Source organism: Myotis daubentonii, chromosome 9 (assembly GCF_963259705.1).
Source record: "Myotis daubentonii chromosome 9, mMyoDau2.1, whole genome shotgun sequence".
NCBI lineage: Eukaryota > Metazoa > Chordata > Mammalia > Chiroptera > Vespertilionidae > Myotis > Myotis daubentonii.
The window spans coordinates 9,180,638-9,204,524 of record NC_081848.1 but is presented as its reverse complement, the minus strand read 5'-3'; the positions used below and the strand labels follow the sequence as shown (position 1 = coordinate 9,204,524).

At 40.8% G+C, this 23,887-nt stretch overlaps 1 protein-coding gene across 7 annotated transcripts in view; it reads right to left on the bottom strand.

Moving 5' to 3' along the window:
* The window catches only part of NCAM1 (neural cell adhesion molecule 1), a 326,142-nt gene extending 303,275 nt beyond the window's left edge, over window positions 1–22,867 (bottom strand). For 2 of the 7 annotated variants that reach the window (XM_059707903.1, XM_059707904.1), the window contains exon 1: window positions 22,498–22,867. In XM_059707903.1, the coding sequence (XP_059563886.1) occupies window positions 22,498–22,549 (52 nt within the window). In that variant the 5' untranslated portion in view covers window positions 22,550–22,867. The remainder of the gene's footprint in view (window positions 1–22,497) is intronic. The other 5 variants (XM_059707905.1, XM_059707908.1, XM_059707906.1 and 2 more) reach the window with 5 other exon arrangements.
* Between the last annotated feature and the right edge of the window lie 1,020 nt (window positions 22,868–23,887).

Below are 23,887 nucleotides of genomic sequence, written 5' to 3'. Positions count from 1 at the left end.
TCCATTGTATCATACTTAAAGTATGGTCTGCTATTGATTTCGATATATCAAATTTCCCCCCAAATCTTGGAAACTCAGTTCTATGAAACAAGATCAAAGCTATACTTTCTTTTTTTTTTTAAATATATTTTATTGATTTTTTACAGAGAGGAAGGGAGAGAGATAGAGAGTTAGAAACATCGATGAGAGAGAAACATCGATCAGCTGCCTCCAGCACATCTCCTACTGGGGATGTGCCCGCAACCCAGGTACATGCCCTTGACCAGAATCGAACCTGGGACCTTTCAGTCTGCAGGCCGACGCTCTATCCACTGAGCCAAACCGGTTTTGGCTATACTTTCTTTTTTAAGAAATTACACTTCATTTTTAAATAGCAAGTGATCTGTCTGGCACATATTGGAAAACTTAGGATTTTTTAAAAAAATATTATAAATTCAAAATAAGACCAAGAAATTACATTTCAATGGTAATCCATCATATATATATATATATATCTTTAAATTCCATATAAAGCTATGTTTTGATAGAAAATCAAATAAAATTGTTAGTAAAACAATGCTACAAAGAAAATGGGATATTTGTACCACAGTTTACATACATATGCACATTTAATCTCAATAAAATAATTAGGGAGTATTTCTAATCAAGAAATTTTTACCAAGGTATCCAAGAAAATGCAAACCTGCCAGATATGATATTTGATTTTTCCTAATAGAAATTTCCCTTGTGTTATCATTACTTTAGTCCTACCTCCACCCACAAAGTTCCAATCACATAACTACCAGACATTTCCACCTAATAATAACACACACACACACACACACACACACACACACACACACATTGATTGATTGATTTCAGAGAGGAAAGGAGGAGAGAAAGTTAGAAATATCAATGATGAAAGAGAATCATTGATCGGCTGCCCCTTGCATGCCCCACACTGGGGATCAAGCCCACAATCTGGTCATGTGCCCTGACTGAAAATAGAACCTCTAGCTCCTGGGTCATAGGTCAATACTCAACCACTGAGCCACACTAACCAGGCCCACCTAATGGTTTTAACAACAACAACAAAAATACATCAACAACTCAAATGTTTTACTCCAGATAGAGATTTTTTAAATCAATGTATTAAACATCAAAATGTAAACTTAATTTTTACATTAATTTTAAAAAAGTAAAACTTCTGCAGTTATAAGATGTTAGATATGGATGAAACTTATGACTTAAAATTGAATTTCAGTCAAAAGATTTTATATATATATATATATATATATATATATATATATATATATATATGTAGGTAAATATTGTTTATGGCCTAAATCAAACTCATCTTTTCACCAACAGTCCCAAATCCCAGGATATGTGATTCTATAGGCCAATGGTGATAGATCATGATCACCACAAATCATCAGTCTTGCTGTAAGATGCACATTAGCATCATTTCAGGGACAGCAGTAAATCAGTCAAGATACCTTCGTTTCCTTGTGAAGTTCTAGTATCCAACCAGTTCAAGTCACTTCCACACCTGTGTTCTCCAGATAGTACCAGATACATAACCAGCTCCATATTTAACATCACCAAAATCAGTACAGGTTTAAATTGTTTTCTTCTTTTGTACTTTTGAACTCTGAGTTAATCAATTTGTCATTGAAAAAGAAAAGGAATGAATTTATTTGTTCTAATCTATAAATAAAAAAGAGGAAAGTGAAGACTAATAACAATGGAACTCATCATTTTAAATCTCTCATTTAGTTTTAAAAGTATATAATTTTAAACCCACTTATCACAAAATTTTAATATTTAAAATGCATGCATGAATTATTAAAATAATTATACATATTTATAATTTATGTCTTCTTAAAATGCCCCACCTTATACTATACATTTACTGTTATGGTATTTAAATAAAATAATTTAACTATCTATGGCTGTTAGTGATCGCTATTTTCTTAATATTGCACCAGCCAGCCAAACTACAACTCAGAATAATGTACTGATTTATCTCCCAGTGACTTTAAAAGGATCTGTTGTAAATATCTCTAGAAAACCAAATAATTACTGATTATTCAAGTTTCTTATTTAGATACAAAACCACTCTTAAATACAGAAATCAGTTGATGTGTGAAATTTTTATCTTCTAAAACAGTGGTTCTCAACCTTCCTAATGCCGTGACCCTTTAATACAGTTCCTCATGTTGTGGTGACCCCCAATTTCATTGTTACAAATTGGACATAATTAAAGCATAGTGATTAATCACAAAAACAACATGTAATTATATATGTTTTCCGATGGTCTTAGGCCACCCCTGTGCAAAGGTCATTCGACACCCAAAGGGGTCGCGACCCACAGGTTGAGAACCACTGTTCTAAAAAATAGTGCCTATATTTAACTTAGCTGTAAAAAAGTATAAATAATAAAAAAATTCTTTTTATGAGAAGGAAGGAAGGGGAATAAACCTCTTGCATGACTAGTTATCTTAATTGCGTCTGACTGGTAATTTAAATTCTAATTCCAAAGCCAATTCAGCTCAAAATGACCTTAAATAGTAATTTAGGGCAATTAACGGACTTATTTTCAATCTCTTATTGAAATATCACACACTATCCTTTTTTTGCTTCATTATGACAGATGGTTTTCTTTAATGAAAATTTAAAATTTTGAACATGTCATAAGGAACTTTAAGTTAGATACACAAAAAGGAAATAACTTTTAGTTGACTTTTTCTGACATTTCAGGGTTGTGTTTGGTATCATTCCACAGGAGTCAGTATTACAAATGTAACCAAAACAGTTTAGAAAATGGTTTAGAATTTTTTACAAAGCTAGTGAATACATTCACCTTGTATCTCCGACTCCTAGATCAGTGATGGCGAACCTATGACACGTGTGTCAGAGGTGACACGTGAACTCATTTTTTGGGTTGATTTTTCTTTGTTAAATGGCATTTAAATATATAAAATAAATATCAAAAATATAAGTCTTTGTTTTACTATGGTTGCAAATATCAAAAAAATTTCTATATGTGACACGGCACCAGAGTTAAGTTAGGGTTTTTCAAAATGCTGACACACCGAGCTCAAAAGGTTCACCATCACTGTCCTAGATCAACTACATAGTACACAGGAATTATTCCATAAACTAGAGGCCCGGTGCACAAAAATTTGTGCACTTGGGGGGAGGTGGGGTCCCTCAGCCCGGCCTGTGCCCTCTCGCAGTCTGGGACCCCTCAGGGGATGACCACCTGCTGGCTTAGGCCCGCTCCCCCGGGGATTAGGCCTAAGATGGCAATCAGACATCCCTCTGGCAGCCTGGCAGCCCTCCGGGGATGTCCACTTGCCAGCGGGGAGCAGGCCTAAACTGCAGTCAGACATCCTTAGCGCTGCTGAGGAGGCAGGAGAGGCTCCCACCACCACCACCGTACTGGCAGCCATCAGCCTGGCTTGTGGCTGAGCAGAGCTCCTCCCATGTGAGAGCACCCTGACCACCAGAAGGCAGCTCTTGCATTGAGCGTCTGCCCCCTGGTGGTCAGTGTGTGTCATAGTGACCAGTCATTCCCAGTCATTCTGCTGCTAGGGTCAGTTTGCATATTACCCTTTTACTATATAGGATAGAGGCCTGGTGCATGGGTGGGGTCTGGCTGGTTTGCCCTGAAGGGTGTCCCGGATCAGGGTGGGGGTCCCGCTTGGGTGCCTGGCCAGCCTGGATGAGGGGATGATGGCTGTTTGCATCTGGTTGCACTCCCTTCAGGATGGGGGTTCCCACTGGGGTGCCTGGCCAGTCTGGGTGAGGGGCTGAGGGCCGTTTTCAGGCTGGCGGGTGACTGAAGCTCCCAACCTCTCCTTTTTTTCTTTTTTCTTTTTTATTCTTGGATTTATTTACCTTCTATGGCTGTCACTGGAACTGAGAGCCGGCTTTAGCTCCGAGGCTCGGCTCCAGCTCTAAGACCTCGGCTGCTGAAAGCAGGTCTCTGGGTTTGTTTGGATTCTATAATTGAAACACTGTTTCAGCTCCAGCTACGAGGCCGGCTGGCTGAAAGCAGGTTTCTGGGGATTGTTTAGCTTCTATAATTGCAACATTTTTTCTTACACTGCAGCTCAGAGCCCAGCAGCAGCAGGCAGGGAACCTTGGCTTCCTCCATCACTGGAGCAAGCAAGCCTCCTGTTTGCTTCAGCTGCTTGGCTGCTGGCTGCCATCTTGGTTGGCAGTTAATTTGCATATCTCGCTGATTAGCCAATGGGAAGTGTAGCAAAGTTACGGTTTATTACCATGTTTCTCTATTATTAGATAGGATACCCAATTAAGTGAATGTTTCCAGTAAATGTTCCTGCCACTCAATAAGTCTGGGACACAGCCGTTTGCAAATGTGTTCACAGACCTGCTCTTTTCTTGGTCACAGCTTCACTGCCAAGCCCATGTCCTTAGACCCAGGAGATGTGGCCACCCTGGAATCTTCTGAGAACTCCTTAGTTCAGAAAAGCTTCTTCAGGACTCTCTAACTGGCCCTAACTCTCTAAATTGTCAATTCCCTTGAAGTTGCCTTAACATTCATCTTCTTAGGTCTTTGCCTTTGATGAACGCCTGGAGCATTTACCTTTTCCTTTAAGAACTCTGCAGGCTTCTTTCAATCTCAAAAATTCCATACTGGAATATGTGAGATAAAAGATTTCAAAAATCGGCTTTGGCTAGTAGCAATTATGAACCCTGAAAGAGACAGGTCATCAGAGGGTTCTCACAGTCTGCTTCAAAATTAAAGCTAACACTCCCTCTCATACCACCTCCCACCAAACCACTGACTTCAACCCAACACACACACACACACACACACACACACACACACACACACACACACACACACTGTGAGCAACAAGAGTGTAGTGGCTATGTATCCCATCTCCCATCCTGCATTCTTCACGCTAGCAAAAGGCTGTGTTTTAACTCATGGGAAAGCTTAAATCCCAGGGACTTTGTTCTTGGGGATATTTTGTTCCAGGGACATCAGTACCAGACATTGCTGAGGGAAGAAGTGCCCCCAGAGAAAATAGGATTAAATGAAATATTGAGTAGTGAAGAAAATACTCTCCCCCCAAATAATTCTTCCAACTCAGCTTAAAGAAAACAGTAGTGAGACTTGGATCATATAAAATGCAAAATATTGGATTCTCTGAAATTGACCAGTCCAAGAGAAAATGTAGGTACTGAGTGGAGTGGATGACCCTCACTCAAAGGCCAGCCATACAGCTTCCCCACAGCTTGTCAGTGTCTCCCTCCTAATCACTAACAGAGCCAGAATAATTATACTAAAAGCAATAAAACGAAACAATTTTAAACACAAGGAAGATAGTAACACAATAAAGAGAAATTAAAAGGACAGAGATGACAAAGGAAGCAAGGAAATTTTTCCAAAGTACTCTGATATAAAAGATGTTGAATCAAGAAATAAGAAAATTATGTTATCAAGAGACATTCAAGCAACAGAAAAAGAACTCTTAGATATTAAATTGCTCTAGCAAAATAAAAATGCAATAGAAAGATTGTCAAAAAGCTGAGAAAACCTCCCAGAAAGTAAAGGGCAGGGGACTGGGAAAAACAAAAAGTTAAATAATAGTGGAGAGAAGATAAGAAAAATTAGATAATCACTCCAACTTCTGAATAAGCGCTCCATGAAAAAAACAACAAGAAAAATAAAAATATCAAATAAATAATACAGGAACATTTCTCAGCACTGAGAGACATGAATTTCTAGACTAAAATGACCCACTGAGAATCTACCTAATAAATCAAAACAGACCTACATCAAGGCACATCATTGTGAAATTTCAAAACACTGTAGACAAAAGTAAGGTCCTAAAGTTTTCTAGACGAAAATGAAAGTTTCACACAAAATATCAGGATTGAGAATATACTGGGCTTCATAACTGAAACACTAAAAGATAAAAAACACAGAATAACATCTTCAAAATTCTTAGGTTAAATTATCTCCAATTTAGAGAATTATATACTGAGCTAATATAAATTAACTGTCACAGCCTAGAAAACCAGCATCTAGACTAAAGAAGGAGAGGAAGGTCTAAGACATATGTCCTCAGGGGAAGAAAGAAAATAACCATGTTTGAACATATCAAGAGTGGATTTATACTTTAGTCTGAGAACTTGACACTTGATTAGTGATAGGTATTTAGAAAGCTAAGCAAAGGATAACTGAGGCCATTATAAACTCTAGGAAAGTCAGAAAATTACAGAAGAAAGGCAATAAAATCACAGAATTGTTCAAGGCTCATCTGTGAATAATATTTGCATGGTCAATGGTCATAACTGTAAACATTAAATATTAAGAGGCCAAGGTAGCCCTGGCTAGTGTGGCTCAGTTGATTGATCATCATCCAGTGCACAGAAAGGTCGCAAGTTGGATTCCTGGTTGGGGCACATGCCCAGGTTGAGGGTTAAGTCCCCAGTTGAAGTGTGTGCAGGAGGCAATAAAACAATGTTTCTCCCTCTCCCTCTCTCTTCTTCTCTCTAGAATCAATAAAAACATATTTGAAAAAAAAAGAGAGAGACCAAGGTAAAGAAGGTGGCAAGAGCAGTGTGTAAGAGTACTAAACCCCCAAAGGAAAAGTCAATAAATACTACTGAAACCTAAAAAAATTAAGTAAGTATAAATAATAGAGATAAAAATATAAAAACAGCTAAAATGTGTAGAAAGTGTTGCTTCGGGGTGCTCAAAATCAAAGATGGGATGGTTGAAGAGGGAGGGTGAGGAAAGGGTTGGGGCAGGAGACTAATGTGTTTTGTAACACGTAATAAAACTACTTAACTTTTAAACAATGTAGATATTTTATTTTGCTAAAACTAAAAATTAAATTCAAGAACAAAAAAGGAAGAATGACAGCCAACTCATTCCAATTGCTTGAATAGTTAGGATCTTTAATATCAAGACATAACTTAGCAGACAAGAGAGAGATTGGTTGAACCAGCTTCTCTTAATGATAAATAAATAGCTATGGACTTCAAACCAAACTGAGAAGCTATATACAACAAAACTCTTCCAAAAGAATGAAATATGAAATTTCCTTTGTCTTAAATTCTTGAGAATTAGAATGTCTCATGAGTGAATTTTCCAGATGAGCAACGCTAATCACACTACCTCTTCCATTCCTACTTGCAATTGGTGAAGCCAATGGTACCGATGTTTATGTTTGTTTTATTTTTCCAATGACTCCTTCACATCATACCTCCTTTTTTATATGAACACGAAAGACACATGCTCAAAAAATGAATTCATATCATTGTTGCCTCCTTGAATGGGCTGCAGTTGGCTCTTCCAAGTGAAGTTTAATTATGAACACCCATTATACTATAGTATGTAATAGTCATTCCCTTGGCATTCTTTTTAAATAAATACTAAATGGCTACGACTGATATGCTTGTTGTGTTCCAGCATCTGCTTTTCATGATTTTTCCATCCACTTAGGTCTTCTTACTGTCAGTATACCTGTACTAGCAGTCATGTTTCCTTGATTCTAATTAAATCTAGGAGTTTTTATAGATGTGGTGGAAACTAGGAAATTAATTAAGGATATAGGGACTCTTTCTGAATAGAGGTTTAAGGGCTTACCTATGAGTCAAGTACCTTCATTTCAGTGCATGGGCTTTGTGATATCTATCTTGGCTATCAAGAGGCAAATTTCCCTGAATTCTTCATTCTTCATGTTCCAAAGTATCAAGGTTGCCAGATAAATGACTTCCAGAATAACGAAGTGTCACCAATATGATCATTAGCAGCAACTGTTATTTATTTAAATTACTAGATTTTATGGCCCCACCTTTGTGGTGAATTGACAGGTTTACTATTAACTCTATATAAGTAGAAAGTAGAATCTATATAAGCCAAGTTGTTTTTTAAATTCTACTTTTCTCAAAATCAAGATCTACTAGACTTTGGTTTCACAGGAAGTAAAATAGCTAAGCAATCAGCCATGGCATTTCTGACTCAGTCACAACTCATGGTCCCATCTTCCTTTCATTCTCAGAAAATGAAAAATAAGCAGGAAAAATGTCATTTTAATTACAATCAATACTTAAAAGCAACACAGATTGTACATCTCTTCACTGTGAACTTTAAAAGAAAGATGGGACATGAAAGAACATATACTGACCTTACTATGTGCCAGACAGTTGTATAAATTGCCTCATTTCCTCCTCACTAATAACACTATTAGGTGGGTATTATTATCTCTGTCTCAAAGATAAATAAACTGAGTGTTGGACAGATTAACTGGTTCAAGGTCATGGAAATCAGAAGAGCCACCTTTCAAAATGCAAATTTGATGTCAAAGGCCTATGCCTCCTCCCCCCACAATATGCACTGCCTCTACAACACCAAAAGGAGATACTAAATTAAGAAAGTAAGAGAATTTATTCATTAGATTCCACATATAAGTGAAATCATATGGCATTTGTCTTTCTCTGACTAGCTTATTTCACTTAGCACAATAATCCCCGGATCCATCCATGCTGTTGCAAAAGGTAAGAGTTCCTTGGTGAGGGCCGAGGGAAGGGAGAGCAGGGTCTGAGTAGAGGGGGGAAAAGGGGAAAATGGGAACATCTTTAATAATCTCAACAATGAAAATAAAATATAATGTAAAAACAAATGAGAATTTGTAATTAAGACTCAAATGAAAGAGCTTGTATTGGATTTACATGCTCTCATTCCATGATAGCAGGTCTTGAAGGTTGTCATATTGTACCCTGAATCCAATTCCCATGTAACTACAGCTTAACTGGTGATTGGCAGCCTCATCCACAGCCGGAATGGACACTCACAATTAAGATATGAATTAAAAAAAACACATTAGAAAAGCAATCAATCACAACCATTTCCACTTCTTTGCCAATCTGATCTAAACAATGCACCCAACATGTGACAAGCAGAACAAACTGCAGGAAGAATTTTAAAAGGCAAAGAAATCAAGGTGTGAATATCATGAGCAATGATACAAAAAGACAAACTGTGTCTAGAAATTATATTTTCACATACTAAATGAAATCGCTGGGAGAAACCCTCTATGTTATCCACTTCCTCTCTTGCAAACCCATCCCGTTGTCCTTTGCAAGGTCTGTAAATTGCCTTCCCCCTCTCTCCTGGCTCTTTGCCACTGGTGTAGTTACAGGGGCCCTGATGGCCCTCAGTGTGAAGCCTTCACTCAACCTTCATTTTGGTCAAGTCCCCTAGATCTCAGCTTTTCCTGTCTTTGACTCTAACAACTTGAATTTCACTATCCAACTGAAATCCCTCCAAGATCACCACACTCCTCTGAAATAAATCCAGTTCCTACTTGAGCCTCATCTTCCTTATATTCCTAACCATCATAATTATTGCTAACCTCTTTTTTATTGTCCTATTTGTTTTAAAACCTGAACAAAGGCAATATATGTCATTAGAAAAGTCAGAGCGTATGAAAAAATTATCTTCTCTCAGTCTTAAACAGTGAAAGAGATGTTTTAAAACAAAATTGGTACTGACAAAAACATGTGTTTGCAACTTTTTTTTTTTTTACTTAACATTATCATCCTTCTCTAACCTAGACATTCACGTCACTGGGCTCTGGTTTCCTCCTTTTGTTCAATATCACTTTCTGAATTATGGACAAGATACCACTCTAATTGCTACACAAATACTACACCGTAAAAACTTCTGGGTGTGACAGAGACTCCACCATGTTCTGATTGTAATTCATGGTGTTTCTCTCCCTGGAAAAAAAGATAAAATTATAGACTATTACTGCCTCTCAGTCTTCATGGTCTCTTTAGCTGGACTCTCTTCTGCTTCTTCCCAAACAGCCTTCTTCTGTGCAGAGCTCAGTCCTTCCTACAATCTCCTCAGCACTCACGCTGGGAAGAATTTCCCAGCAGCTACTGGTGCCCAGGTAATCCTTATCCTGCCTCTGAAATCTTAGCCACATATTTGACTCTAGATGCTACCCGGTGAACTAGTTATCTTTTCATCTCCACTATACAGTAACTCTGAGGTTAAGGTATTGTACTTTTGAGTTTTAGGTTTTTGGTTTGCTCTCTATAGATAACAGATCGTGCAGATGCTCAGTAAGCATTTTTGTTGTCATTACATCTTCCTCTCCTCCAAATCCTGTGCCTTCTCCCCTCTGCGGATTGTTTTACCCTCTCTAGGCCTGTCACTCTGATGACAATGGTTTTCAAACACTTTTGACTTAAGACATAGTAAGGTACATGTTTTCCATCACAACCTGGTCAACAAAAGTTTCACAAAACAATACTTACTCTTACTACATAAGATATACTCTTTTTTTCTATTCTATTACATCCTTTTTTCCCTTCTTTACTTCTTTTTTAATGCTGGCTGAAGCCAAATAAATAGATTTCACTATCCACAGCTGAAAAATACTAACCTGCAAGTAAAGATACTAGAAGGCCCAATTATTTTCTAAATTCTAATGTCTTTAAAACTGAGGCTACCCATCTTTCATACAAGGTTACCCCTTATCTCAATTCTCCCATCATATGGACAGTACCATGATTATTTCATCCCTGGGGGGTTGGTAATTTAAAATATTTTTCTCTCTCAGTCCATTTTGGAACTAGCAACTACCCCTACTGTATGATTTGTCATCGCTAACATCTCAGCTGTGTGCCTCTTTTTCTTAATCCTTATCCAAAGCCATTCAAGTGTATCTGTCCAGAATTACCTGCTTTGTAAAACATATCACAGTTTAATTTCTTTAACAAGGCCCTCTGGTACATAAACTTTGATTGTGTAAGTCTTTTTAGCTATCTGTCTATTAATAAAAGGTATAATTATGAAGTATTTTGGTTTGTAATCCATTTCACATATATTATTTTATTTGATTGAATCTCCTATTCAAACAAGAAATTACAGTTCAAAAAGAGATTTAGTACTTTACATAACACTTAGTTCAGTAGTAGCAGAGCTAAATCTTGAACCCAAATCTTTTTAATGTAGGCCTTTCCCTGCATACAGGTCTTCCTACCACACAAAACAAGAGACTTTCATTGGATTTCACTGGCTTCCAAACCAGTATTAATAGATTCCCCTATATCCCAGGCTCTGTCTGGGTTCTCCATCACTTAGTCCATCTTAGATAATGTAACAAAAATCCTTTAACCTACTATTTTGTCCAGCCACTATTGTGGCTGCTACATAAAACCAAAACTGCCTTAAAGTACTGCAGTAATCTCTACCAATTTGTTCCTATTTCCTTCTCTGCTAATTCATAGCTGGCATTAAACACAGAGCTAATTCATAGCTGGCATTAAACACAGAGCCTAGCACAGCAGATGTTCAATTAATATCACTGACCATACTTGTAAATTTTTAAAAATGATTTCTCCAAGATTTACAGCCACATGCCTCTCCTTTGTCTAGCATTTAAAATTTTAATAAGACTTGAGCCAATAGCTAGTCTGTTTTCATTGCTCTTCAATTCCAATTACCCAGCTAGACTCACCTCTTCCTATAGAGAAATTGGTCCTTCCTCTCCCTATTAATCCCATGCCCATGATGTCCAGATCAAACACTACATCTTCCACACCTTTTTTCAGACATTAAAGTCAAGCAAGATGATTTCAGCCTTTCTAACCAATTTTCACAATGAATACCAGTCTCCTTCTTTTAGGTACTTATTCTTATGGTACCTTTCATGATTTCCTGTCTGACCCAAGTAGGTGCTTTCTTTCCAACCCTCTGAAAGCCTCTACAGGATCAGAAGTTTACTGCCCCCTCAGCCTCCACACAGAATTCTGCACATCATATTCAAAGGACACCTGTTTAATAAACCTTTCAAAAATGAATCGCTATTCCAGATTAACATTTTACAAGAACATATTGAGTACCTGCTACATATTACTGTTTTACATGTGGGATTTTACTTAAGCTCACTAAAACCCATAAGGGAGTGTCATTATCCCCATATTACAGACTGGGATGCAGGCTCAGAAGTGCAAGGACTTGCAGAATATCAGATACAGTTAGTGGACTCAACCCAGACCCATCAGACTCCAAAGCTCCTGATATTGTCCCTCCACCCTGTTCACTTTGGTTGGCCTCATTCAGTCCAGAAGCCAAGGAAACTCACATGTGCTCACCGTTTATCCTGATGCTGTGTGTATTCAAATGACCCTCACTCTAGAAAAGGATGAGCTGCAGCCAACCCATATAAGTTATGGCCCCAGCTTCACCTATGTAAGCCACTTAACCTTTCTCACCCACAGCTTCTATTTTAAGGCTTCACACAATCTGGCCTTGGATAATTATTTCTCTCCTAATTTCTGGCCCTGACCCTGTTCCCCAGAAGGACTGTATGTGCTCATAACTTGAGATGTTACCTCTGCCTGAATCACCCTTTCTTCCTGCTCCATCTAGTAAAGACACGCTCTCGCCCCACGCCCAGCTCGGGGGAGTCCCAACCAGAGTTAATTGCTTCCTTCCTTGTGCTCCAATGACATGTACTCATGTCTCTATTTATAAGTGTAGTCTGTCTCCCTCCCACACTAGATGGCAAGCTTTAGACAGAGGCATATCTTACTGGACTATATGAGCTGAAATCTAGCCCAATTCCTGAAACAGTCTGACCTTCTCAAGATTTCAGAAGGTTTGCTGAATGGAGGCATTCAGGAATGTTTGTAGATTCAGTGTTTGTTGGATTAAGTAGTCAATCAGTCACGTGTTAACATCAGAATACCATTGGTTCTTCCCATTTCACAGAGTTCTTCAAATGGTACCTCCTCACCTCACCAACCATCCAGTCACAGATGAACTTCCCTGGTCATCTCTCATAGTACCCTGTTCCTTTCCTCAGTTTTGATCAGAATATGAATTATAATTAGATGCGTGTTACTTGTTTGATGTCTATATTCCTCCGCACTATGAGACTGGAAGCTCCATGAAAACAGGGGTAATGTAAGTTTCATTTACCACTATATTCCCAGCGCCAAGCACCCAGTATTCAAGAGATATCACTGAATAAGTTAGATAAAGATTAAATTATAATGCATATCAAAAACTGTGAATTGTATGGTGATAATTATAATTATTGGTATTACATATCCAGGTTATCCCTCTTAGAAAGCTAAAATTAAATCTTCCATCTCTTCTCCAATATCATCTGCCTTTAGTTGGTGAAACTGCTTCCTGCCCTATCAATAAGGCACTTACATCTGATACATTTGAATGATAAGAGCAATTAATTTATTTTACGCCAGATAGTAATTTACAGAAATACCAGCCATCAGTGGTGAGAAATGCTAAATCACCTCAGATCTCACTTAAGATTTTCTGTAAAATAAAGGTCAAATAGCTTCTTATTTTAAAAACTTTGATTTTGATATATTATTCCAGGCTTCAGTGCACTACTCAAACAACCTTCACGAGGTGCATGTTTAACAAGCTGGAGTGATCAGCTTAGATTCTCAAGCAAGTGGACCCCAGCAGACCAGCACATAGCGGCTAGCTCAGGGTCTGGCGGTGGCTGCCCCGCCCTTGCAGGGGCTCCTCTCAAGGCTCTGGGGGCCAGGGACCTGACAGTGTGTTCTCATGGTCATGTTTTCTAAATTTTACAAAAAGCCAACGAGTTTGCCTTATTTTCCTTAAAGAGGACATTCAAAATTGTATACCCTTCAGGACCTATGAAACCTAGATCTATCCCTGTGCTAATTAAAGGCTTTCAATCTTATAATGAGAGCACTTTTCTCTCTAACGTATCCATAACCAACAAGACAGTGCAGACACATTTTAACAACTGATTTCTAAAGTCTAGTTCTAATCATTGAGATCATGTTCCTGTAATATCGGTTTTAAGTCCTTCTAAGAAGAAAGCACTATCTGAATAATTATTTTTCTAAATCCATATGCATTTCTCTTTCTCACTAATAAACACAGCTTGAATGCACCGATGTCCTGTGAGCTCTAAAGTATTCACCACAACTCTAACAAGTAGGTATTACTAATTTCCCCATTTCACAGAAGAAGAAACTGAAACTTAGAGAAGTTAAATGACTTGCTCAAGATCAGACAGCTAATAAGGGATATAAGTGGCTGGACTGTCAACCTAAGCTTGTCGGCCACCCTTGATCCCTATACTACTTCTAGGGTTCCTTGACAGCAGAAATAATGTCATCTCAGTCCCTTGTCATTCCCCCCAGAGCTGATGATAAAAAGCTGGCACTCAATATACATATTTGTTCAACTCTTTAAGAGCTGATTGTTACCTAATGTGACATAATCTCAGTGTGGCATTACTAGAAATAGTACAAAATGGCAAGGTAATCAGATACTACAAGTCTTTTTACATGTTGTCTCAATAATGACACAGAACAGGAAATAGGGTCAGATGTTGCCAGTGTTTTGCAACTACACATCAAAAAGTCCTTGTGAGAGTATGGAGTAGAATACAGGTTCTAGAGGAGCCTTTCAAGTCACGTAAGCGAGGCAAACTGTGAAGTCAAAGGAAAGCATATTTGCATATAGCTGGGAGAAAAAGAATACATAGGTATATTGAAGCCTTTTGTTCAGAAACACACAGACACAAGATAGACCAAATGGCTTATTCTTTTAGTGTAGTCCCCTGATTGCTCAAAAGCTAAACCAATACTTTAGGAAAAGTGTGGCATCCTAACCGAAAGCCCTAACTCAGTGTCTGTGTGAAAACATGATTAAGTGCCTTAAGAGTGAAGTGTTGAAACTTCCTGGAAGACGGACATTTGGCACCCAGACCAGCACCAGAAAGCAGCCTCCTAAGGACTGTCTTCAGCTGAGAGACAGCACCATGAAATGAAGGGCATAGTGGCACCCCTGGCAACGCCAAATCATTTACGTCCCTTTACATCAGCAAAGGTTTTAAGGTTTGGCACCAAGAATTAATAACAAAAAAAGCTGTGACCTTCAGCTTGATTTCTGGATTTCATTGCCCCACAGTAGTAAGTACATCCACCTGTATTATCGATAGTAGTTCCACCACACTGTTTTCTCATATTAAAACCGCTGGACGTCAAAGAGACCTAACCATTAGGGGTCAGTGAGTTCCTTGGGCATTTCCCTCTTCCTAAGAGGCCATCTCTCACAATATTCTTCAGAGATTTGCTGAGTATTTTAAGATATGCATAAAATACTCTTGTGAATTTCACTCATATTCCTTCCTTTTAAACTACAGGAATCATAAATTTAGTCTTTTTTTATTCAAAGCTCAAATAACCATTATTATTAAATAGCCAGTTGATTCAAGTTTTCAATTTTGTCTAATGTAACCCATTTTTAAAACTAATAAAATGCTAAAATTTGCTGCCATTTCTTTTAAAGTTCCAGGCTTTTCTTAGCCTATATGTTCATGAGATTACCAAACTAAAAAAATCAATTATGGAATTTACAGTAACATTTATTGTGACACTATAAAATATTTGTGCACGAAAAAACTCAATACTTAAATAGCACAGAGAAGCTTTCTAAATGCCTTTGTCTCCTCCCAGGCTGACTGCTCCCAGCAGACTGATGGTGGCAGGTGCAGTCCCTTTCTCTCCCTCCCTGGCAATTGGTTCTGCTCTCCACCATCACAAATGCAGTATTGGCAGAGGAAGTTCAAACTGTTCTTTAACAACAGGTAGTCAATCACTTACTTTTCACTAAGACAGGAAGAGCTGTCTGTGAAATATCTCTGGAGGTGGGCCAGTGGCATTGAAGTCACTTTCACTCAGGTTCTTTAACATTGAAGATGTAAATACGGGGAATTCATTAGACTAATATTAAATAGAGACTGTGACACCTTAAAAAATTAAGTGGTTGGTCAGAAACACCAAAATCCACATTGCAAGTAGCATGAAGTTGACAAGATACTGTCTATAATTTAAGAAACTGAGTTCTGTAGCAAAGAAAACATCCATCATGTCTCAAGATTCGTTTTGGAATGACAAAATGGTGGTATTTATTTTGAAAGGAAATTAAGACGTTGTTTCCTGTGACAGAAGTATATAAATATAGGTTACTTACATTAAATTACATGTTACCTGTCTGAGGTTTAATGACAAATTTTTCCAAAGAGAAGCACTATTCAAAACTCTCAGAATTGGGGGGTTCTAGGAGACTTTCTCTTAGTGCTGCTTTGGGTAAGTGCCCAAAGAGAACCCTTTGAAAAGCACACCCACACCATATTTTTTTTGGATAATTACTACTTTAATTCTTGAACTACCAAGCCCAAGAAACAGTCACCAGTTAAATCAACGCGGTTTTAGTTCAATTAATTGGCACAGAGTCTTTGATGAACCACCTTTATTGAACAAGGATATGTCCTGCTATTTCCTGCTATGCTATTTAAAAAAATAGTTCCTGGATTTTTTATGCACCAGTAACAAACTCTCAGAAAGAGAAACTTAAAAAAAAATCCCATTAACCATTGCAACAAAAATATTAAGACACTTAAAATAAACTTAACCAAGGAGGTAAAAGACTAGTACTCCGAAAACTACACGACGTTGAAAAAAGAGATAGAAGAAGATATAAACAAGTGGAAGAATAATCTGTGTTCATGGATTGGTAGACACAATATCATTAAAATGTCCATACTACTTAAGGCAATCTACAGATTCAATGCAATCCCATTAAAATATCAACATCATATTTCACAGATCTAGAACAAATACTCCAAAAGTGTATATAGCACACACACACACACACACACACAAAAAAAAAAAACAAACAAACAAAAAAAACAAAAACCAAAAAACAAAAAACAAAAACAAACCTCGAATATCTGCAGCAATCTTGAGAAAGAAGAACAAAGTTGGAGGGATCACAATATCAGATATCAAGTTATGCTACAAAGCCACCATCATCAAAACAGCCTGGTACCGGCACAAGAACAGGCAAATAAATCAATGGAACAGAACAGAAACCCCAGAAATCGACCCAAGCCATTACACTCAATTAATATTTGACAAAGGAGGCAAGAGCATACAATGGAGTCAAGACAGTGTCTTCAATAAATGGTGTTGGTAAAATTGGAGAGATACTTACAAAAAAATTGAAACTCCCATTTGAACCAGTAATCCCACTTTTAGGAATATATCCCAAGAAATCAGAAACACCAATCAGAAAGGATACATGCACCCCTATGTTCATAGCAGCAAAATTTACAATAGCTAAGATTTGGAAACAGCAGATGAGTGGATTAAAAAAAAGTGATGCATCTAGACAATGGAATACTACACTGCTGTAAAAAAGAAAGAACTCTTACCCAGGGGTCCTCAAACGTTTTAAACAGGGGGGCAGTTCACTGTCACTCAGACCGTTGGAGGGTCAGACTATATTTTTAAAAAAAACTATGAACAAATTCCTATGCACACTGCACATATCTTATTTTGTAGTAAAAAAAAAAAAGGGACAAAATACAATATTTGTATTTGCATGTGGCCCGTGGGCCGTAGTTTGAGGACCCCTGCTTACCATTTGCAACAGCATGGATAGACCTGGAGAACATTATGCTAAGCAAAATAAAACAGTCGGAGAAAGATAAATATCACATGATCTCACTCATTTGTGGAATATAATGAACAACATAAACTGATGAACAAAAATAGAGCGAGGAAAAAATATTTTAGAATATAATAGAAGTAATCCTGTTATTTGCAGATTTTTAATATTTCCTACAACCTTTATGATATTATACTATATTAGTACAGTTTTGGGAATATTATTATATTTAAAATAATTTTCTTGAAATATTAATGTCAATTGCATGTAATATTATTATATTTAAAATCGTTTTTCTTGAAAAAATGAAACTAGACCACCAACTTCCACCATACACAAGAACAAACTCAAAATGGATAAAACACCTAAATGTAAGTCGTGAAACCATAAAAATCCTAGAAGAAACCATAGGCAGCAAAATCTCAAACATCTCTCATAGCAACATGTTTAAGGATACATTTCCTAAGGCAAAGGAAACTAAGGAGAAAACAAACAAATGGGACTACATCAAAATAAAAGGCTTTTGCACAGCAAAAGAACCCATCAACAAAATGAAAAGAGAGCCCACTGTATGGAAAGCTCACTGTATTTGGCAATGATACATCCGATAAAGGGTTAATATCCAAAATATATAAAGAACTCATAGAACTTAACAAAAGGAAGACAAACAATCCAATTAAAAAATGGGCAAAGAACCTAAATAGGCACTTCTCCAAAGTGGGCATACAGCTGGCCAAGAGACATATAAAAAATACTCAAAATCACTGATCATCAGAGAGATGCAAATTAAAATGACAATGAAGTATCACCTCGCACCTGTCAGAATGGCTACCATCAACAAATCAACAAATGACAAGTGCTGGTGAGGATGTGGAGAAAAGGGAACCCTAGTACACTGCTGATGGGAATGCAGACTGGTGCAGCCATTATGGAAAACAGAATGGAGTTTCCTCAAAACATTAAATCTGGAACTGCCATTTGACCCAGTGATCCGACTTCTAGGAATATATCTTAAGAAAACCAAAACACCAGAAAGAATGTATGCACACCTATGTTCATAGCAGCACTATATACAATAGCTAAGCTCTGGAAACAGCCCAAGTGCCCATCAGTAGATGAGTGGATAAAAAAGCTATGGTACATTTAAACCATAGAATACTGTGCAGCAGTAAAAAAAAAATAAGAATCTCTTATGCTTTGAGACAGCATGGAGGGGCCTGGAGAGTATCATGCTAAATAATAAGCCAGTCAGAGAAAGACAAGTATTACATGATCTCATTCATATATAGAATCTAATTAACTAAATAAACTGATGAACAGAGTGGATCCAGAGACATGGAAGCATGGAACAGAGTGCGGAATCTCAGAGGGAAGGCGGGGGAGGGTGAGTGGGTAGGAGCTAATCAAAGGAAGACCTTGTATGCATATATGCATAACCCATGGATGCAGACAGTGGGGTGGTGAGGGCCTGGGGTGGGGGTTGGAGGTTGACTGGAGGTTGTGGATGGGGCGAAAAAGAGGACATACGTAATACTTTCAACAATAAAAATTTCTTAAAAAGATCCTGGGTAAAGTTATCTGGATGGAAATCAACAGGTTCAATCTATTGGGGGAAGGAGGGAAGAGCTTCTTAAAAAATTGACTTAGCCCGGGCCAGGTGGCTCAGTTGGTTGGAGTGTCATCCCCTAAATCAAAAAGGTTTTGAGTTAAATTCCCAGTCATGGCACATACATAGCTTTTGGGTTAGATCTGGTCAGGGCTCATAGGGAGGGAACCCATCAATGTTTCTCTCTCTCTCTCTCTCTCTCTCTCTCTCTCTCTCTCTCTCTCTCTCATCAATAAACAGATCTTCAGGTGAGGATTTTTTAAAAAATGTAAGCTTTAGACTAATGAAAACTTATCCCAATTGGTAGATCTTTAGAACCTTTGTATTGGGAAGAGTAACTAAAAAAACTATTAAATTAATGACAGGCCACACTTCTACAATGTCTGGGTTATATTCTGTTTGTTTAACTCTACTGAATTTTAAATAAATTGTAACGTATTGTCAATATTTTAATATATGCTAATATTTGCTGAAGGAAAATTAACATTTTGGGTTTGGGGTAGAGTTGTAAAAGGTTTTCCACATTCTTAAACATGGCTTTACTGCATTCAGTTAAATTTTGTCCAGAAAGACACATTTCTAATCTTAAAATGAAAATCAAGGAAAAAATATAGCTTGCCATAATTGTGCTCACTGCAAACTGCTGAGGCGTGCCTTTATATGGCGAGGGGCATGACATATACTCTATATCATATATGTACCCACTATTTTTATAAGGTAGCACAGGTGGTCTTTGTTCTAATTCTGATGCTATCTCGTTGGAAAATCAGTTCCATCCATTCCTTGACTTTTGCAAGTTAAATTAGCAGAAGATTGTAAAATTATAAAACAAAGATATGACTTAACCATTCCAGGTCATTCAATCAACCCAGAAAATATCCAGAACTGCTGTAATTCCACAACCTTTCACTTTATTCCTAAAGACCAGAAGACACCAAAATAAGAGAGGGTCAGCCGACCGGATTCTTTGGTGTATTAAGTTAGCACACCCTGCATCTGAAGTGTCAAATGCAGGGAGTGGAGAGAGACTGAGTTACCATTGTCCCTGGAGATGATACAACACATGAGGCCAAAAATGTGTGTGTGTGTGTGTGTGTGTGTGTGTGTGTGTGTGTGTGTGGTACTGTTTTTATTTTTTGTGCTGACCCTTTGACAGGAATTCTTCAATTTTTAAAAATATGGGAGAAACAATAAATATTTCTCTTTGGAAAACCGTTCAACTTCTTTTGTTAAGCAACGCTGTGCGTGTTTCACGTCCTGCCTTCTTCCTATCCGCTTGGTCCTAGGGTCAGGAACCAGGACACTTTCCTTTCAGGGACCATGGGTCTGAGTGTCACCCCGGCCTCAGCAGCAGAGAGCAGCCTAACCTGGAATTCCCTGGGCGTGTACCTCCCCGGGGGTCCAAACAGCCTTACACCCATCGCCATGATGGAAAGAAGGCCTGGCGACCCCCCCAAGGGCCTACAGAAGATTAGGGCTCCATTGTCACGTCCCCACCTATAAGGGAGGAGGTCCCAGAAACACCCTCTCTTCCGGAGGTCGTGCCATGGGGACCCAGGGGCACTAAGGGAAAGGGCATGCTGCGAGCATCCCCCAATCAGGTGGTTGCGGGGACCGAGGACCCGGACCAGGGGGCTGGCTGGTCAGCGCAGGCGCGTCGGTCCCCTGGCCACCGCGCCCTCGGAGGCGATGCGCTCCAGCCAGAGCGACTGGGCGCAAGTGTGCGCGCTGGCGGGGGCGGGAGGGATGCTCCCATTCGGCCCCAGACGCCCGAGTGAGCGAGCACCCCCCAGTGACCACCTAGACTCCATTTTATTTGCTCGGAAACCGCGGGTAGGAGGGGGCCGGCCGCAGGGCGGGGTTCCTCCCGGCGGGGGATGAGCGAGACCGTTAGCCTGGAACACCGGGAGACCGTCCTGGCAGCGCCCGGCCGCCGCCGAGCCGCAATAAAAGCCTCTCGCGGCTTCCCGCCCAGCCAAACTCGCTCTGATTGGTCGCCACGGGAGGCACCGGGCGGCTGGAGGCGGCAGCCGGGCGCTGCTCCCGGCCTCCCGGGGAGGGGGCGTGCTGGGTGCTCCCAGGCCCGCCCCGCGCTCTCCCCGGCCTGGCTCGGCCGTCTCGGCAGTTCCAGCGGCACCCGGCACCCCCTCCGCTCGGCTTCCCAGGGGTACTTCCCAGCACACGCCCCCCGCCCCGCATGTCGCCTACCCCACCCAGCTCTCTGCAGCGCCCGCTCCTTTCTTCCCTCTCCCCGTCCATCAGCGCCCCAGCGCGAGTCCTGGGCTGGGGAGGGGGAGCTGCTGGAGGGGAGGGTGGGCACAAACACAAGAGTCTTCCAGGGAGGCCGGGAAGGAGACACCCCAACTGAAATGAACCCTCCTCTTGGCCGCGGAGGTTCGCTGGGCGGCGGCGCAGCCCCCCGCACCGTGGCAGCATCACTACTGTCTGCCTCCCAGCTCCCTATTGTTCGCACTTTGCAAGGACCAGGGACCTCGCCCAAAGAAAGGAGACCGGGGCGCGGCGTTTCGGGTGGCTACCTGCCATTCTTCTCTCGCACCGTGCACGCAGGGTCCTCGGTGCGTGTGAAGGCACACGCGCGCGCACACGCGCACACACACTAGGAAGCCTGGATCACGCCCTCCTCGCCCTCCGCCCCTCCGCACTTCCTCCTGTCAAAACGCGGCGCTCGGCCCTCCCATCCCTTCGAGCTCTGGGGCAAAAGCAGGCTTTGCAACTAACCAGCAATTTGGCAAATAAAAAAACACACACCAACGTCATATCGACGGAGGTGCAAGAACGGCCACACAGACCTGAGATTCTGCCCATGTCGCCCCATTTTGCAAACCGTTATTCGCCCCCCAACGGAGGGGGGGCGGGGAGCCCCACTTTATTAGACCTGGGAAATCACGATCGGGGTGGCTACCCTGGGCTTTATTGTTCACTCTTCCAGGAGCCCGAGCTGACAAGCCCCTGCCCAGCTGAATCCCAGTCTGTGCGGTGGCTCTAATGAGCCAAGGCATCCCCTGCCGCCCGCCATCGGGGAAGGAGCGCTGCCCATCTCCATGGGCAGTCGCAGCGTCCCTGGGAGCCAGCGGCCCCGCTTCCAACGCCCCGGCACGTCAAGTGGAAGGGCGGGCGCGCTGGAGGGGCGCAGGGCGCTCGCTGCGCGGGGAGGCAGCCCGGGTCCACCGCAGCCCGAGAGGGCGCGGGTTCGGCAGGACAGCCAGGGCGATGCGCTCCTTCCTCAGCTCCACGAAAATGAGCACCCTTAGCATTCTCCGTACAATCACCCGAAATAACAGTGTCCCTCGGGAGAGGAGTAGGGAGATGAAGGCAATGATCGAATCGGATTAAGAAGAAGAATTATTTTGAAATGTACCTGCAGTTCCCAGGAAAAACAAAGTCCAGATGAGATCCATAGTTTGCAGCATTGTAATCTGCTGGCCGGGAAGGGTGTTCTTGCCGCGGTAAATTCTGTGCCCAGGCTCCTTGCAGCGAGTGTGGACGGCGGTAGAGCAACAGACCTAGAGGCAGACAATTGCCAGGCTGAGTATGATTATTTTTGCAGAATTGTTTCCTGCCAGCGGCTGCCGAGCTGCGTTCACGCGCTGAGGGGAGAATGAGTGACAGTCCCAGCCTCAGCACACTCGCAACTCGAAGATCCTTGCGCTGGCCCGGGTTCGCTTTGATGGAACTTGGGATGGGAGCGCGGGGCGGAGGGCGGGGGTGAGAACCTCACTGTGTCCTTCCACCACGCTGGCCACAAATAGTGCCGAACATCAAGGAGGTAAGAGACCCGGGAGGCAGATGCGGCCGCCTGCAAAACGCGGCCTGGAGCAGCCTGCCCGAGGAAGCGGGCTCTTTCACGCACAGTCCTATAGGCAGAGCTGGGATTTCTTTTTTCCACACTTCTCCCCCCACGCCTCCTGTCCGTCCTGCCACCAGCCTTCCCTAGTCAGGAGGCTGGATATTTTAATATCTAGCAGATAATAAAAACAAAATCGTAGGTGTCGTTAGGTTTTCAAAGTTTTTTAATCTCTCTGTTAGAGATCCTAAGATCCTTGAAACACAAGGAAAGTCTAGGATTGTTTTTTTGTTGTTGTTTTGTTTTTAGGTACAGGAAATTAGAAATTAGGAGAGGGATAGGGATTGCTGTGGCAGGGTTTTGTTTGTTTGTTGTTTATACTGGCCATGAAGTTTGCTCTCCCACAGGGAAGCAACAGAGTTCAGGGGAAAGAGGTGGGAAGCAATTTAAGTTAGAAGCAAATGCAGATGTTTAGAAGGAATTTCCAGAAATAACTGAAGGAAACGGTTTATGAAGGCTGAAATCTGTGGTCTCTTCATGAAGATCCCCAAGTCCTGTTTGTGTGGGTTTTATGGTGTGGGCACGGTGTTAACTAGTATTTTCTTACAAGGACACACAACCTCAATTCTTGAAGATATTAATGTAGAGTATCACTGAGGCACCAACATAAAGGGTTCAATTACTCTTACAGCTGCGTTTTGGACAGAAGAGGATGGGGAAGCAGGGTGAAAATAAACATGTTCCAGAACCTGAGCAAGCCTTGACTGTTTACGGAACAAAAGGTGAGGGGGAATCAGGAGCTCCTTTGTACAGGCCTGGACAGCCTGATAGCCCAGCACAGTGGAGCCCTCTTAGGGGAAGGCTGCCCACGTGCCAAGCACCAATGCATCAACATCCCCGAATACTCACCTTTTCTTTAAAGGGCAGGCCCTCCACTGCTGTGCCCTCTTTAAAACCCATCTTC